At 40.1% G+C, this 15,554-nt stretch overlaps 1 protein-coding gene and 1 pseudogene across 2 annotated transcripts in view; one reads left to right on the top strand and one right to left on the bottom strand.

Moving 5' to 3' along the window:
• LOC143853551 (sugar transporter ERD6-like 16) overlaps positions 1–15,554 on the bottom strand; it is a 29,322-nt pseudogene that overhangs the window by 4,672 nt on the left and 9,096 nt on the right. The gene's annotated exons all lie outside the window — the stretch shown is intronic.
• On the top strand, positions 3,944–11,438 carry LOC143853552 (uncharacterized). The gene is made up of 2 exons (XM_077363362.1): positions 3,944–4,038; positions 10,489–11,438. Exon 2 carries the CDS (start codon positions 10,560–10,562, stop codon positions 11,394–11,396), a length of 837 nt encoding a protein of 278 aa, XP_077219477.1. The 5' UTR covers positions 3,944–4,038; positions 10,489–10,559; the 3' UTR covers positions 11,397–11,438.

Below are 15,554 nucleotides of genomic sequence, written 5' to 3'. Positions count from 1 at the left end.
GAGCCTTGTAAATGCAGCCAGTCCATATCCCATTTGCAGTTTGCCGACGACATCCTGATCTTCTTGTAAGAGGAGGGGGAATTCGTGAGAAATTTAAAGAGAGTTTTCAAATAGTTTGAGATGATTTCGGGATTAAAGATTAATTTCTCTAAAAGCTCTTTTGACAACATCATCATGCAACTCGAAGAAGTGTCAGTATATGCAGCTATAATGAGGTGCAAAGTCGAAAAACTTCCTACCATCCATCTTGGACTACTGTTGGGTTTTATTGTGCCCAAAGCCGTTCTATGGGGCCCAGTTATTGAAAGGATGGAAAGGACATTTGCGGCTTGGAAGAAATAATGCTTGTCTTTTAGTGGGAGAATTATTCTGATTAAAGCGGCACTGGCTAATTTTCCGGTATACTTCTTATCACTCTACAAAGTACCGGCCAAAGTGAATAAGGAAATCGAAAAGTTGCAAAGAGTCTTTTTATGGGAAGGAGACAATAAGAAAAAGGGTAAGCAGGTTGAAGAAAGTATGGTGGGCTTGGCATTAGCAATATAAAATGAGAAATAAGTTTCTTCTTAGAAAATGGTTAAAAAATTCATTGTGGCATCAGATCATTGGGAAAAAATATGGGAGAGTTGGGGAATTGGGAGAGTAGAGACCGGTCATTAGGAAAAGACTCGGGTGCATGGAAGTCTATATGTGAGTCCAGGTTTATGTAATCCTTGATTAGGTTAGTAGTAGTGGGGGGTTGGGGTGGAGGGGACAAGACTTTGGCAGACCTTGGCTAAAAGAGTCATTGTGCCATGCATATCCGAGCCTATAGCTTTAGCAACCGATAGGGAGGCTATAGTTTTTCTAAGAGTAGTAAATCTTAATGTTATGATTCTTAAATTTGTTGGAAAAATGACAATCAGAATACTGTGATTCTTAAGATTGTTGAAATGTGATATGATGAAGGGACTGATCTTGGCTTACTCGAACCCAAATCTGCTTAGTCGAACCATAATTTGGATTTATTGAACCCAATAGTTTATGTATTGCTAAAAATTCCAGGATGTAAATAGAATTGAAAACATATTACAAGTATTTTTTTTTATGAAAACCCTTTGCAAAAATTAGATTGTTGACGATGAAGGAAGGCCGAGTCGTGCGATATAGTCACTCTCCTTAAGAATCGTATCCGTCCCTATGGTGCAACTGGGATCTGTGAATTGACACTCCAAGATAAAATAGCCCAAACAGACTCCCGTCCACGTGCACTTACTAACTAGTCCACTTCGAATCACCTTGAAACTGTGCTCAGACATGGAACAGAATGAAATGGAGGAGGAAGGAATAAGAGAAATCTGTATTTTTTCCTGTGTAAAACAATATGCTCTAGAACAGTGTGCTTCTGTAACAAAACAATATGCTTCTTTTCTCTGCGAAGCTATAAACTTCTGTGTAAGAAATCTATGTCTTGGGTGGTGGGACTGTTCTGTTTATATAGACAGAACACACCCCTTAGAATAGTAATAACACCATTCAATGGAGAAAACGTTTCTCTCCCAATAGTCACGTGGTGCTAGGGATTAGCCAAAAATGAATCCAGTATGGGAACCGCCTGCTCAAGGCTTTTTTAAACTTAACTTCGATGGTTCTAGTATGGGAAGTCCAGGACCTTCTGGGAAAGGGGGAGTATTTAGAGATGATTAAGAAAATGTTATATGGGCTCTACTTGGGTCCCATTGGAGTCGTGGATGCAAATGAGGCGGAGGTGCGTGCCATCCACCATGGGATTAAGCTCTTAACCGATATTGACTTGGAAAAGGTTGAGATAGAAGGTGATTCAAAGAATGCCATAAGTGTTAGATTTAGATTTTCAAAATCTTATTTTTTGTTCAAAAGAAACTGTTTGGAAAATGTTTTTTAAGTGTGCTTTGGAAGAGGAAAAACTTTTCTTTGGAAAGATTTGCTTTTTGCAAGAGAAAAAGAAGAGTGCAAAATTAGTGTGAAAAAAATAGTCCCTTACCGACTCATAAGAAAAGAAAAATTGGGCTTATAAAGCTTTACTCTTTTCTCTTCTTTAGTATGGTGCACAACGGGTATTAGCCATGGGTTGAACCGCGGGACGGTGTAACGCACCGTTCGCACACGCGCACGCGCGGCGTGGGCAATGGGCTATAGGGCGCATAGTGGCGCTTTTTTAGGCGCACTTTGCACGGCCTAGGGGCTCCAATGGATAATGCATGAGCGGAGAAGCTCTATAACAACAGTAGAAATTGTCCATTCTAAAAAGAATTCGGATTTCTACTTTGGTATACCTGTAGACACCCTATTTTGCTCCGCTTTAATCAACAACGAAGTTAGTGTTTTGCTATCGGTTTTCTACCGTTTTCTATTTCCGTGTCCGTTTCTCGCGTTTTCTCAATTTTTTTATCATTTCTGTCGCATTTCGCATTTTTCCGCTAAGGGTTGAGAAGGGTTATTCACGAGAATCCGAGCAGGAGAGAATTTGGACCCACTGGGTGACCGTGCATTGAACATTTCGATTAGATTTTTGATCAAGCAAGTGTGAACTGCGTTGTTTTCATAACGCACATAGTGTATTTCGGCCAACGGACATGGCAACCCGGTTTGGATCATTTGATGGAAAAGGTTTAAGGGGGCACGGCCAATTTGCTTTGTGATCCATTAATGGGAAGTTCTCGATTATTATAAGGAGATGAGTTAGGGGGCGCAACCAATTCACATCTAACTCGGCATTTGCTGGATCGGATTAGCCCATGGAGATCATTATGGAGCACAACTAATTTACATTATGTTGCATCAAGTGGACGGATTGGATCATTTCATGGAGGGGATTTGAATGTAAGTATTGCAATTCAAGAATAATTCACCCGAAGTGGGACCCGCAATATTTTGAAGAAACCAATTTTTTTTAGAAATGTAATTCGGCAGAAGGATATGTGTTTTTGGGAATTCGAAGTAGGGCCCAATACAAATAAAAAGAGGAAGAGGAGATTCGGTTTATTCAAAAGATTGGAAATCAATTTTATAACGTGCCTCTTTGTGGACCAAGAATATTACACGTTTGCAAGGATGCCAAATATATTTTTTTTTCAAAGAAGGAGGGTAAGAGATTGGAAATCAATTTTATAATGTGCCTCTTTGTTGACCAAGAATATTACACGTTTTCTCAAAACGTGTCTGCCATTTGAGGGGGGTAGGTGGGTATCATTTTTTATTGTCAATTGGGTTCAATAAAAAGGGCAATCGTGGGTTGCTAAAAGGAGCAGGAGGCGTATAGCAGGTGACTAAGTTGAAGAAGAGAGATCTCTCTCTGATTGGGGGGAACAAGATTCTCTATCTCTCTCTCCCTCAGTTACTCTTCTTCACTCTCTTTCTCATGATCTTGACACCCCATCGTCCCATGCATCCATGCTATACCTATACCCATCTCCTCCAACAGTAGCCGATCTCTCCACTCAAGATCATGTATACCCCTGTTCCATCTCTCTCTTCTTGACCCTCTTTATTTCATCGAAAAAAATTTAACACCGGTGCTTTGCAAAAGGGATACAACTCTCCCTCTCCTCTCATCCCTTGGATATTTGCAACTCTTCGATCAATTGCATATTGGCAGCCCTCTTATCGATTTGATATCGGCAGCCCTTTCCTCATAAGCTTACGCACTCTCTCATCCCTATGTACAAAATCGTGTGATTCTTGGAATCGAATCCACTTGGTTGCCGAACCTTTGTGGTGCAATCCTTGGATCCGAAACTTCGTGGTCTAGTTCTTAAGAACCAAACTTGGATGGATTAATTTTTTGTGGATCAAGATCTTAGGGGCGGTTATTTTCGTTAAGTTTGGTGTAATCATCGAAAGGATGTTTTCGGACTCTCATGCTCTCAGCTTCGGATCGAATCGTCACTGAAGAGAGCAAAATAAAAGAAAAAAAAAAGGAAGGAAAGGAGAGAACCCCTCTCTTAGAAAATTCAAGCCCTCTCTCTAGACCGAATCCCTCTTCTCCATAAGTTTGCATGGAATATCGTCTACAAAAAGGTATGCCTTTTGGAATTTTATTTTCTTTTCTATATTTGTATGATTGAGTGTTGTTTTGCGTATATTTTGGTTGCTGTCATGTTTAATTTCGTACCGGTTTGGCCTTTGTCATGTTCTCACTTATGCTAAATATAATTAATGTGTTAGGGTCATTAGAACCTATTTGCGATGAGATTTTGAAATCATTGGCTTGTTAGGGAATTTAGATTTGTTTTGGGAAAACAATTCAATAAAAAATTTTAGACATATAAATAAAGGAAAACTTGAATTTCACATGAATCATTGAATCCCATTTAATTTGGCTTACAAAACCTCCATCTTTCAATTGATAACAACAGCCCCCACTCCAATTTGATAACAACAGCCCCACTCAATCTCAAGAACCCAATATCCATACCCCACCTTTTCAATTGATAAATGCAGCCCCTTTTCAAATCATCCCCAAACATCCCATTAGAATCCAATCACAACAATAAAGCCACTTTTGATAATAACAGCCCATTAACCATTAAAACAGAAGAAGTTATATGATAAAACGTTGTGGTGCCAATATCATTCCCGCCATAGTGCTGGCTGCCCGTCTTGCGACCCTATTTCGAACCTCTAAACCACAGATTCATAGAAAATGGTAAACTACAAAGTTGAAGCCCTTTAAAATATCTTTCCAACGCATGTTCGCACATTCAATTTGGCTAAGCGGTTAAAGAGTTATGACAGTTTTAGTGGGCTGCATTTGCTAAATCTTTAAATGGTTAAGGTTTTGTCGAATTTGTGCAATTGTCAAAATATTTTTGTGTTAATATCATTCACTAAACCAAAATTAAAAGACATTAATTTAAAATATACCCAACCTTAAAGTCACAAATCTAAAATTTACCCATATAAAAAAAACCATCGCTCTAAATCCGTTAAAAGCCATTAAGCAAAAGACCACTAAAAATTTCAAGTGAAACTAAAACCTTCTAAATAAACAACTTTAAAAGCTACCAAACACACTAAATACCTTTAGATAATAAAAGCTTCATTACTCTGAATAACTGCCACCAGCACATCTTCACAATCTGTCTCTTCTTGTTCTTCAGAATAGTAATCAACATCAGGCACATTTTCTGCAAACAAAGATTCCAGCACATCTGGCTCAAGGTAGACTAACCAGTCATCAACAGCTTTCTCAACATAATATATCGGCGGTTCTTTTTCTGGGAGAGCAAGGCCACTGAATATTTCAAAACCGGGTATCATGATCCCTGTCACTGAGTCATACCATGGTTCAGAAAACCCATAGTCGTATGGACTCGAAGAAAAGGGGCACCTTTCTCAAACGGGCTCGAAGAATTTGGAGATTTTTCATGAGCTTGAATTTGACGTAGGATTGGATTTTTTTTATTTTTTTATTTTTTTTTGAATCGGGGATTGGATTTGATGAGTTTTTTTTTTTTTTTTTTAATTTTATTTTTGGGAAATGAGACATCATAGTTGTATGATGTTCAAAGGGGATAAGAGACCATAGTTGTATGGACTCGAAGAGAATGAAATACCGTATTTGTACGGATTCCAAGGAAATGAGACATCATAGTTGTATGATGTTCAAAGAGGATAAGAGACCATAGTTGTATGGACTCGAAGAGAATGAAATACCGTATTTGTACGGATTCCAAGGAAATGAGACATCATAGTTGTATGATGTTCAAAGGGGATACGAGACCATAGTTGTATGGACTCGAAGAGAATGAAATACCGTATTTGTACGGATTTCAAGGAAATGAGACATCATAGTTGTATGATGTTCAAAGGGGATAAGAGACCATAGTTGTACGGACTCGAAGATGATGAAATACCGTATTTGTACGGATTCCAAGGAAGCGAGATATCATATTTGTGTGATGTTCAGAGAGAAAATATCTTTTTCAAATGGATTCAGAGAGATATGATGATTTGAGCTTTGAGAGAAATCGAAATTTCCAATTAACAACTTTAGAAGCAAAGGATTTAATAACACCATGCAGCAAAAGAACTTCAGGGCTTAAATATGGGATGCCACTTCATTAGCAACCTGCCCCAGTTTGAGGCATTCTAACCTTCTTCTATTCATTGACCAGAGATTATTCTTTCAAAGATCTTCGTCATTCGTGACAGTGTCACCTTTTTCCAAGTTTCTCAGAACCTGTTAATGAACCTGCCTTCAGAGTGATTGCACCCTACAACAATTCTAAAAATAAAATTTTTTTTTTTTAAATAGAATTACAGACACTTGTAATAAAAACACAAAATAAGAAAGATTACTCCAGTAATCTCGTGATGCTTCTGACTTATCAGTATTTTCTTTTGGGTTAGACTAGCCTCTTTTAGAGAACATTTCTCCATTGATAAACATCTTCACTTATTTTTAATACAGTGATACCTCATATATCTTTCTATCAACTTTCAGATTGCTTCGAAATTAATGCCCCTAGTTTCGAGAATCATTGTGTATTAGCTTCGCCCGACCTACCGCGAGTTCAGAGACCGATGTAATTCTTTTGGCGTGAATCCAATCTTACCACGACCAAGTCTTCCTTTTTCGGATTTTCAACTTGGTGGACCGCTCGGCCTTAACTTTTGCCTTAATCGCCTTTTCAGGTTTTCGACTCAGCGGGCCACCCCCTTACCTTTTGCCTAAGCCGCCCTTTCAGGTTTTCAACTTAGCAGGGGAATGATCCTAAATTTTGCCTAGATCGCCTTTTCAGGTTTTTCAATCTAGCGGATCTTCAAGCTCCATTTCTTTTCTTTTTTATTATTATTTTTTTATCTTCTTTTCTTTTTATTTGAACACCAAAAGGACTTTATAGGTGAGGTAGGGCTTTTCAAAGAATGGCTTAAGGTTTTGCAAGGGTCTCGACCGAACCTATGAACAGGTTGCCTACGTATCCCAGTGTAGGAATCAGGTCATGCGTAGTTCAGGGCGAATGCCCCTAGTATATTGGGATTTGAAGGAAAATTTTATTTAGGCTCAAAAGGGTTTGCAAAAGGTTATAAATTTTTTGATTTTTGGTTATGAATTTGGGATTTATTCGGCCAAAGGACGGCCTTCTGATGTTCAAGCATAGAACCTCTTGAGTTGATCAAGATTTGTTGGTTCTGGCAATATTTCTCCATTTAAATTACGGAGCTTGACGGCTTTTCCGGGTAAGATTTGGTCCACAATGTATGGTCCTGACCAATTTGGTTTGAACTTGCCCCTTGGGTCAAACATTGGTGCTCGATTCTCTTTTAGAACAAGATTGCCTTCTTCTAAATCTCTGACCTTAACCTTTTTATTAAAAGCCCGGGCTATTCTGCGCTGATAACCTTGCACATGGTAAAGCGCCTTTAATCTCTTCTCATCCAGCATGTTCAACTCTTTATACCTGGCATCTGCCCATTCATTTTCTGGCAACTTGACTTCAGTCAATACTCGGAGCGAAGGTACACGGATCTCAACAGGTAGCACTGCTTCCATCCCGTAAATAAGAGAGTAGGAGGTTGCCCCAGTTGAAGCTCTAATTGATGTTCTGTAAGCCCACAAGGCGTATGGTAACTTATTCGACCAATCTTTATAAGTTTCTGACATTTTGCTAATGATAGTCTTGACATTTTTATTTGCAGCTTCTACCGCTCCATTTGTCTGCGGACGATAAGGCGAGAATTTATGATGCTTAATCTTGAACTCTTCGCAAAGAGAGATTACTTCCTTTTTGAAATGAGATCGATTATCTGAGATAAGTTATGGGGAATTCCATATCTGCAAATGATGTTGGTGCGTATGAATTTAGCAACTGATGAGGATGTAAGCTTTGCATAAGAAGCGGCCTCAACCCACTTGGTGAAGTAATCAATAGCAACGAGTATGTACTCGTGACCATTAGACGACTTGGGAGAAATCTTGCCAATGATGTCAATTCCCCATACCGAAAACGGCCAAGGAGAGGTAAGAGAATGCAATTCGGTGGGTGGTACATGGATGAGATTCGCATGTATCTGACATTTATAGCATTTCTTCACAAATGTGTGACAATCTGCTTCTAATGTCGGCCAATAATACCCCAGACGTAGGATCTTCCTTGCCAACATCTTCCCATTCATATGAGGCCCACACACCCCTTCATGAATATCTGCGAGAATTTCTTTTGCCTGATCTTCAGTGACACATAAGAGTTGAATTCCATCGAAAGACCGTCGATACAGCTCTCCTCCACAAATGACGAAATTAGCTGCCAATCTCTGCAAAGTCCTTATTTCTTTACTCGACGCCTCATTGGGATGCCCCTGGCATGAGATGTAGTTCTTTATGTCCGTATACCATGGTTTACCATCGGGACATCTTGCAGCTATTTCTATAGCATCAACATATGCAGGAGCCCATTGCTCTTGAACCGTGATGGGCCTCATCTTCATATTGTGAGGTATGTCAATCATGGAAGCTAAGGGGCATCATGATGATCGGGAAGGTCTAGTTACACTAGTCAATGCAGAGTATTCTGAAGCTAAGGTGATTAAGAGCCAGAAATAGGGCAGATTCCAGCACATCTGGCTCAAGGTAGACTAACCAGTCATCAACAGCTTTCTCAACATAATATATCGGCGGTTCTTTTTCTGGGAGAGCAAGGCCACTGAATATTTCAAAACCGGGTATCATGATCCCTGTCACTGAGTCATACCATGGTTCAGAAAACCCTCTAGTTACACTAGTCACCTAATCTTTCCTTAGGACAAGCCTAGTAAGCTAGGATGTAGGCTAACCTGCATTAGCTTAAGGAACAACTTGCATTTAGATAAGAATCATATAGAATCTTAAATGAAATCCTAGGATAATAAAATCCTCAACTTGAATTAAATAATTCCTCTTAAAACTGTTGAAACAGTCAAATCCAGTCTAGATCGGTGTCCTAGTTAAGTTAGGCATAAGTAGCTTAGCTTAGGTGCACCGAACTACGTCGACTCTGATCCCAGTGAAGCTTGGGTACGTAGGCAGCTTGGATGTTTGATGACATACCACCCGCGAGTCGGCACCACAACAAATTGTGGTGTTTTGTATATTAATTTTCTTGTAAATGCTTAATCAAATCACTTAAGACTTTCCATGAAATTAGAATTCTAGGAGAACTTTCACTTAGAATGAATCCAGACAAATTAATAAATCAAGATACACATCCAGGATTCACATTGAAATTAGATCATAGGATGCATGTCACTTAGTTCGCACATTAACATAGAGTTGAATGAGCAATTTAAAATAAATTTAAAAGAGTTAGCTTTTGGAATCGAAGACCGATTATCTGCCAGGAATGGTGCATGTGGTGGATAACTCCCCACACCTTCCATTCTTGTAACCAGGTAGCGAGTCTAGATTTCTGGTTAATTTCGGGTCCTAGATCCCACATCTAGGTGGCGACTCTGTCAGTCTCTTTCGTGTGGAATTCGGATTGCCTTAGTGATCCCAAGTTCACATGAAAGACGAATAAATAATAAAATGCACACGCCAATCGCGTGAGTACGAGAGACCAAGAGAGAGGGCGCGGCGGCTCGCGCCCCACCCCTCTCGCGGGATCGGCTCCCACAGTCTGGCGACTCTGCTGGGGATCACCTAACTTCATTAAAACTTCAAAAGATAATTCATTTGAATTTAATTTAACTGGCTCATAAAAACTCTATACTTGTTAGATTAGTTTGTCTTGTTTTATTTTCTCATCACATTTTACTTGAACTTAATCTAACAAAACCTGGAGGCATAATAGATTGCGCAAACATATTGCACACACTTACATCGCTTGCATCTAAACTCTGCATCTCACGTGCACACACATCCTATTTTAGGAACCCGGAGTGTTATCTAGCATGGTTGACTGGGATTTCATCACCTGGTGCCTCTGTGCTAGAGAAGCATTCCACCCTTAGCCTAGTACCTTTATGGTGCGTAAACGGATCCCTTGTTCACGTACTGATACGCCGGACACTGGTACAGTATATCGAACATGGATTCGCGCTAAGGGAACTCTTGGCCTTACCCCTAGATTAACCCACACATGCATGTAGTATATGAACACATGTACATCACGTGTGTAAGCCTAGTTTAGGATATCCTACCCATTTATGTCTAGATTATGCCGTAGTCCATCTTCCAATGGCTACGATCGGTCCTTAGATACACGAACAAAGTCATGAGTCGAGATCCTCTCTCCATTCCGCTTGATTAGGATTAGGGTTGATGCCTTCAGGTCACACTGTTAAAATGTGCGAGACTAAAAAAAAAAATTTCCCTTTAGGGGTTAGGATATAAATCCTATCATTTCCAAAGATCTCATAGGATTAGTCATTCATGATCTACCCGTTGAAAGCAATCTTATGCTATCTCATCTAATCTTTCTATCGTATGCCTTTCATTCTTCTATCGTGTGATTCGATCATGTATTCATACTTTCCCTGTACTGGCAGGAACTTATCACAATCTCGTGTTCATGTAATCCTGATCATTCTTATATCCCTTCTCTCGGCTTACGGGCACTATGTCTACTCGTACAATTCTTGATTGGATCCGTGGTACATTAAGAGAATCTCATATCTACGCCATAAGTGAACAAGAGAAAAATCTCTTCGGCTACGTGGCAACCATCAAGCTTGATTGGGGATTACTCTATGCCGCATCAGAGTGTTGGGATCCCGATCATCATGTCTTCCATTTTGGTAACCAAGAAATGTGTCCCACCTTTGAAGAATGGTGTGCCTTATTGGAATATCCTGTGGATGGCCCTCTAGTGAAGCCATCCTGTGTCCCAGATTATCGTCATTTGTTCCTTTGCTTGATTGATAATCCAGATGAATCCATGAACTCTTTAATGAAAGGCCAAGAAGTGTCCATGCAGCAACTGATTGACATTTACCCTCCTGTTGGGCACATTGGTGCTGTTGATATTCAAAAAGCTCGACGGCGCGCTTTAAGATTCTGCTCCTTTGCTAGGTTCCTCACTGTCCAGCCTTCTCGCTTTGCGTCAGCTGTTCTTCTGGACCTCGTTGATCAAATGGATCGTGGCGCCAATCCAATTCCTACTATGCTTGCAGAAACTTTCAATGGATTGGATGATATGGCTCACCTTCGTGCCAGTTCAGGTCCAAGCTCTTATATTCGCTCTTTCGTTGGGTCTTTCTCAGGATGTCCTGCATTACTTCAAGTGTGGTTATGCCACAAGCTAAAAATTGCAGCTCCTGTCCATTTTGATCATACGTTATACACCTTCAGTGAATGGCGTCATGATGTTTCTTTCGATCGTAAAAGCGATTGGGTTGAATGGTTAAATTCTCGCCAAGAAGATCAGATTTATTGGCAAATTCCTGAAATCCAATAAGCTATCTTCAACACCGGAGAAGCTAACTACGTTCGCCTTCTTGGTCTCAAAAAGACTTCCTTTTATGTTCCTGCCAGGATTCAGCGTCAGTATGGAAGGGAGCAATCCATTGTGCCTCCCCTTCATCATTTCTATCCGCCTGAGGGTCTCAAGCCCAAGATTGTCAAAGCTGTTTCATCTGCTTGGGATGCCAGAATCATCAAACCTTTAAAGGAGTCAGTTGAGGAAGATTGTCGTCCGAAGAAGAAGTCTAAAAAGAATGCTTAGTTCCATGTTTATCTTTGAAAGATTGAACCATGTACTCAAATTTTAATGATTGATCAATAAAGTCCATCCTTCTCTTTCATTATCTTTGTCTATGTGTGCATCATCGTCTATTCTTCTTTCTGATTTTAAAATATGTCTTTCGGATATCACAGGGCAGTAAACATCATAGCTAACCCTACTACTCCTTGGGTTCGGGTCTCTTCGCGATTGGAGAGGAAATCTGTATCCCCGCCACCTTCTTTAAGAACCCCAGCATCTCCTTCTTTCCCGTCCTCATCCTCACCAATGGCAGACAACCAAGATGGTCCTCCACCCGCTGCTATCACCGATACTCTCACCTTGATTCTTCGGCAGCTTCAAGAGCTCAAAGAAGAGAACCAAGTTATCAAGGCTCAGCTCTCTGAGAAGGTCGGACCGTCGTTGTCCAAAGACAAAGGGCCTATGCACCAAGCAGCCACTCCAGTAGCACCTGCCCAAACAGTGTTCATCAATATCCCTGATAAAGTCGAAGAAGACTTAGAAAAAGAGCAGTACAGCGAGAATCACAGTAGGCCTTCTCAGTCCATGGTTGATAAGTCTGTTATGGAGAAATTAGAGACTCTTACCAGGAAAGTTCAAGGCATTCAGTTTCAAGACCAGGGTGGTTTCAATCCCGGTGATCTTACTTTATTTCCTGAAATTCGCCTTCCTGCCAATTTTCAAATGCCCGATTTTGACAAATATGATGGTGTGGGTTGTCCAATCACACATTTGCAAATGTTCACCATCATGTGTCAGCCTCAAGGCTTATCTTCTGAGCAAATGACTCAATTGTTCCCAGTTTCCCTAACCAAGGTTGCGAGGAGATGGTTCATGGTCTTGGACAAGACTCGTTACAGGACATGGAAGGATATCGGCGAGCAGTTCATCAGGCAATTCAAATATGATGATGGGACAGAAATCACCAGAAAGGATTTAGAGAGAACAAAGCAAAACTTGAGGGAATCCTTTTTGATTTTTGTGAAAAGATGGAGGAGAATAGCAGCTCAGATGATGGAGCGCCCGTCTGAGGAAGAACAAGTCCAGATAATCATGAAAAATATTTCCCCCCAGCTCCAGTATCACATGTCTTTGCAATACTATCCAGACTTCAAACACTTCATTGTGGCTGGCACCCAGATAGAGGAGGCTATGGCTCAAGGTGTATTCAACCGTAGCAACCCAAACCCCAGAGATTTCAAAAAGTCCCCTCCAGCCCAAGTCAATAGCATTTCCCGTTCCAATGCTCAATCCTCTAGGTCTCAAGAACCTCTAGTAATGGGTTGATTTGAAAAGGTGGGGTATGGATATTGGGTTCTTGAGATTGAGTGGGGCTGTTGTTATCAAATTGGAGTGGGGGCTGTTGTTATCAATTGAAAGATGGAGGTTTTGTAAGCCAAATTAAATGGGATTCAATGATTCATGTGAAATTCAAGTTTTCCTTTATTTATATGTCTAAAATTTTTTATTGAATTGTTTTCCCAAAACAAATCTAAATTCCCTAACAAGCCAATGATTTCAAAATCCCATCGCAAATAGGTTCTAATGACCCTAACACATTAATTATATTTAGCATAAGTGAGAACATGACAAAGGCCAAACCGGTACGAAATTAAACATGACAGCAACCAAAATATACGCAAAACAATACTCAATCATACAAATATAGAAAAGAAAATAAAATTCCAAAAGGCATACCTTTTTGTAGACGATATTCCATGCAAACTTATGGAGAAGAGGGATTCGGTCTAGAGAGAGGGCTTGAATTTTCTAAGAGAGGGGTTCTCTCCTTTCCTTCCTTTTTTTTTTTCTTTTTTTTTGCTCTCTTCAGTGACGATTCGATCCGAAGCTGAGAGCATGAGAGTCCGAAAACATCCTTTCGATGATTACACCAAACTTAACGAAAATAACCGCCCCTAAGATCTTGATCCACAAAAAATTAATCCATCCAAGTTTGGTTCTTAAGAACTAGACCACGAAGTTTCGGATCCAAGGATTGCACCACAAAGGTTCGGCAACCAAGTGGATTCGATTCCAAGAATCACACGATTTTGTACATAGGGATGAGAGAGTGCGTAAGCTTATGAGGAAAGGGCTGCCGATATCAAATCGATAAGAGGGCTGCCAATATGCAATTGATCGAAGAGTTGCAAATATCCAAGGGATGAGAGGAGAGGGAGAGTTGTATCCCTTTTGCAAAGCACCGGTGTTAAATTTTTTTCGATGAAATAAAGAGGGTCAAGAAGAGAGAGATGGAACAGGGGTATACATGATCTTGAGTGGAGAGATCGGCTACTGTTGGAGGAGATGGGTATAGGTATAGCATGGATGCATGGGACGATGGGGTGTCAAGATCATGAGAAAGAGAGTGAAGAAGAGTAACTGAGGGAGAGAGAGATAGAGAATCTTGTTCCCCCCAATCAGAGAGAGATCTCTCTTCTTCAACTTAGTCACCTGCTATACGCCTCCTGCTCCTTTTAGCAACCCACGATTGCCTTTTTTATTGAACCCAATTGACAATAAAAAATGATACCCACCTACCCCCCTCAAATGGCACACGTTTTGAGAAAACGTGTAATATTCTTGGTCAACAAAGAGGCACATTATAAAATTGATTTCCAATCTCTTACCCTCCTTCTTAAAAAAATATATTTGGAATCCTTGCAAACGTGTAATATTCTTGGTCAACAAAGAGGCACATTATAAAATTGATTTCCAATCTCTTACCCTCCTTCTTTGAAAAAAATATATATTTGGCATCCTTGCAAACGTGTAATATTCTTGGTCCACAAAGAGGCACGTTATAAAATTGATTTCCAATCTTTTGAATAAACCGAATCTCCTCTTCCTCTTTTTATTTGTATTGGGCCCTACTTCGAATTCCCAAAAACACATATCCTTCTGCCGAATTACATTTCTAAAAAAAATTGGTTTCTTCAAAATATTGCGGGTCCCACTTCGGGTGAATTATTCTTGAATTGCAATACTTACATTCAAATCCCCTCCATGAAATGATCCAATCCGTCCACTTGATGCAACATAATGTAAATTAGTTGTGCTCCATAATGATCTCCATGGGCTAATCCGATCCAGCAAATGCTGAGTTAGATGTGAATTGGTTGCGCCCCCTAACTCATCTCCTTATAATAATCGAGAACTTCCCATTAATGGATCACAAAGCAAATTGGCCGTGCCCCCTTAAACCTTTTCCATCAAATGATCCAAACCGGGCTGCCATGTCCGTTGGCCGAAATACACTATGTGCGTTATGAAAACAACGCAGTTCACACTTGCTTGATCAAAAATCTAATCGAAATGTTCAATGCACGGTCACCCAGTGGGTCCAAATTCTCTCCTGCTCGGATTCTCGTGAATAACCCTTCTCAACCCTTAGCGGAAAAATGCGAAATGCGACAGAAATGATAAAAAAATTGAGAAAACGCGAGAAACGGACACGGAAATAGAAAACGGTAGAAAACCGATAGCAAAACACTAACTTCGTTGTTGATTAAAGCGGAGCAAAATGGGGTGTCTACAGATGCCCCTCTTTGGTAGAGATGACGTATTTGTCTGGATTCATTCTAAGTGAAAGTTCTCCTAGAATTCTAATTTCATGGAAAGTCTTAAGTGATTTGATTAAGCATTTACAAGAAAATTAATATACAAAACACCACAATTTGTTGTGGTGCCGACTCGCGGGTGGTATGTCATCAAACATCCAAGCTGCCTACGTACCCAAGCCTCACTGGGATCAGAGTCGACGTAGTTCGGTGCACCTAAGCTAAGCTACTTATGCCTAACTTAACTAGGACACCGATCTAGACTGGATTTGACTGTTTCAACAGTTTTAAGAGGAATTATTTAATTCAAGTT

This window comes from Tasmannia lanceolata, unplaced genomic scaffold (assembly GCF_043159265.1).
Source record: "Tasmannia lanceolata isolate RefF3 unplaced genomic scaffold, GAP_Taslan_0.1 ptg000019l, whole genome shotgun sequence".
NCBI classification, from domain to species: domain Eukaryota; kingdom Viridiplantae; phylum Streptophyta; class Magnoliopsida; order Canellales; family Winteraceae; genus Tasmannia; species Tasmannia lanceolata.
The sequence above is the reverse complement of the archived record's forward strand: the minus strand, read 5'-3'. Positions and strand labels throughout refer to the sequence as shown.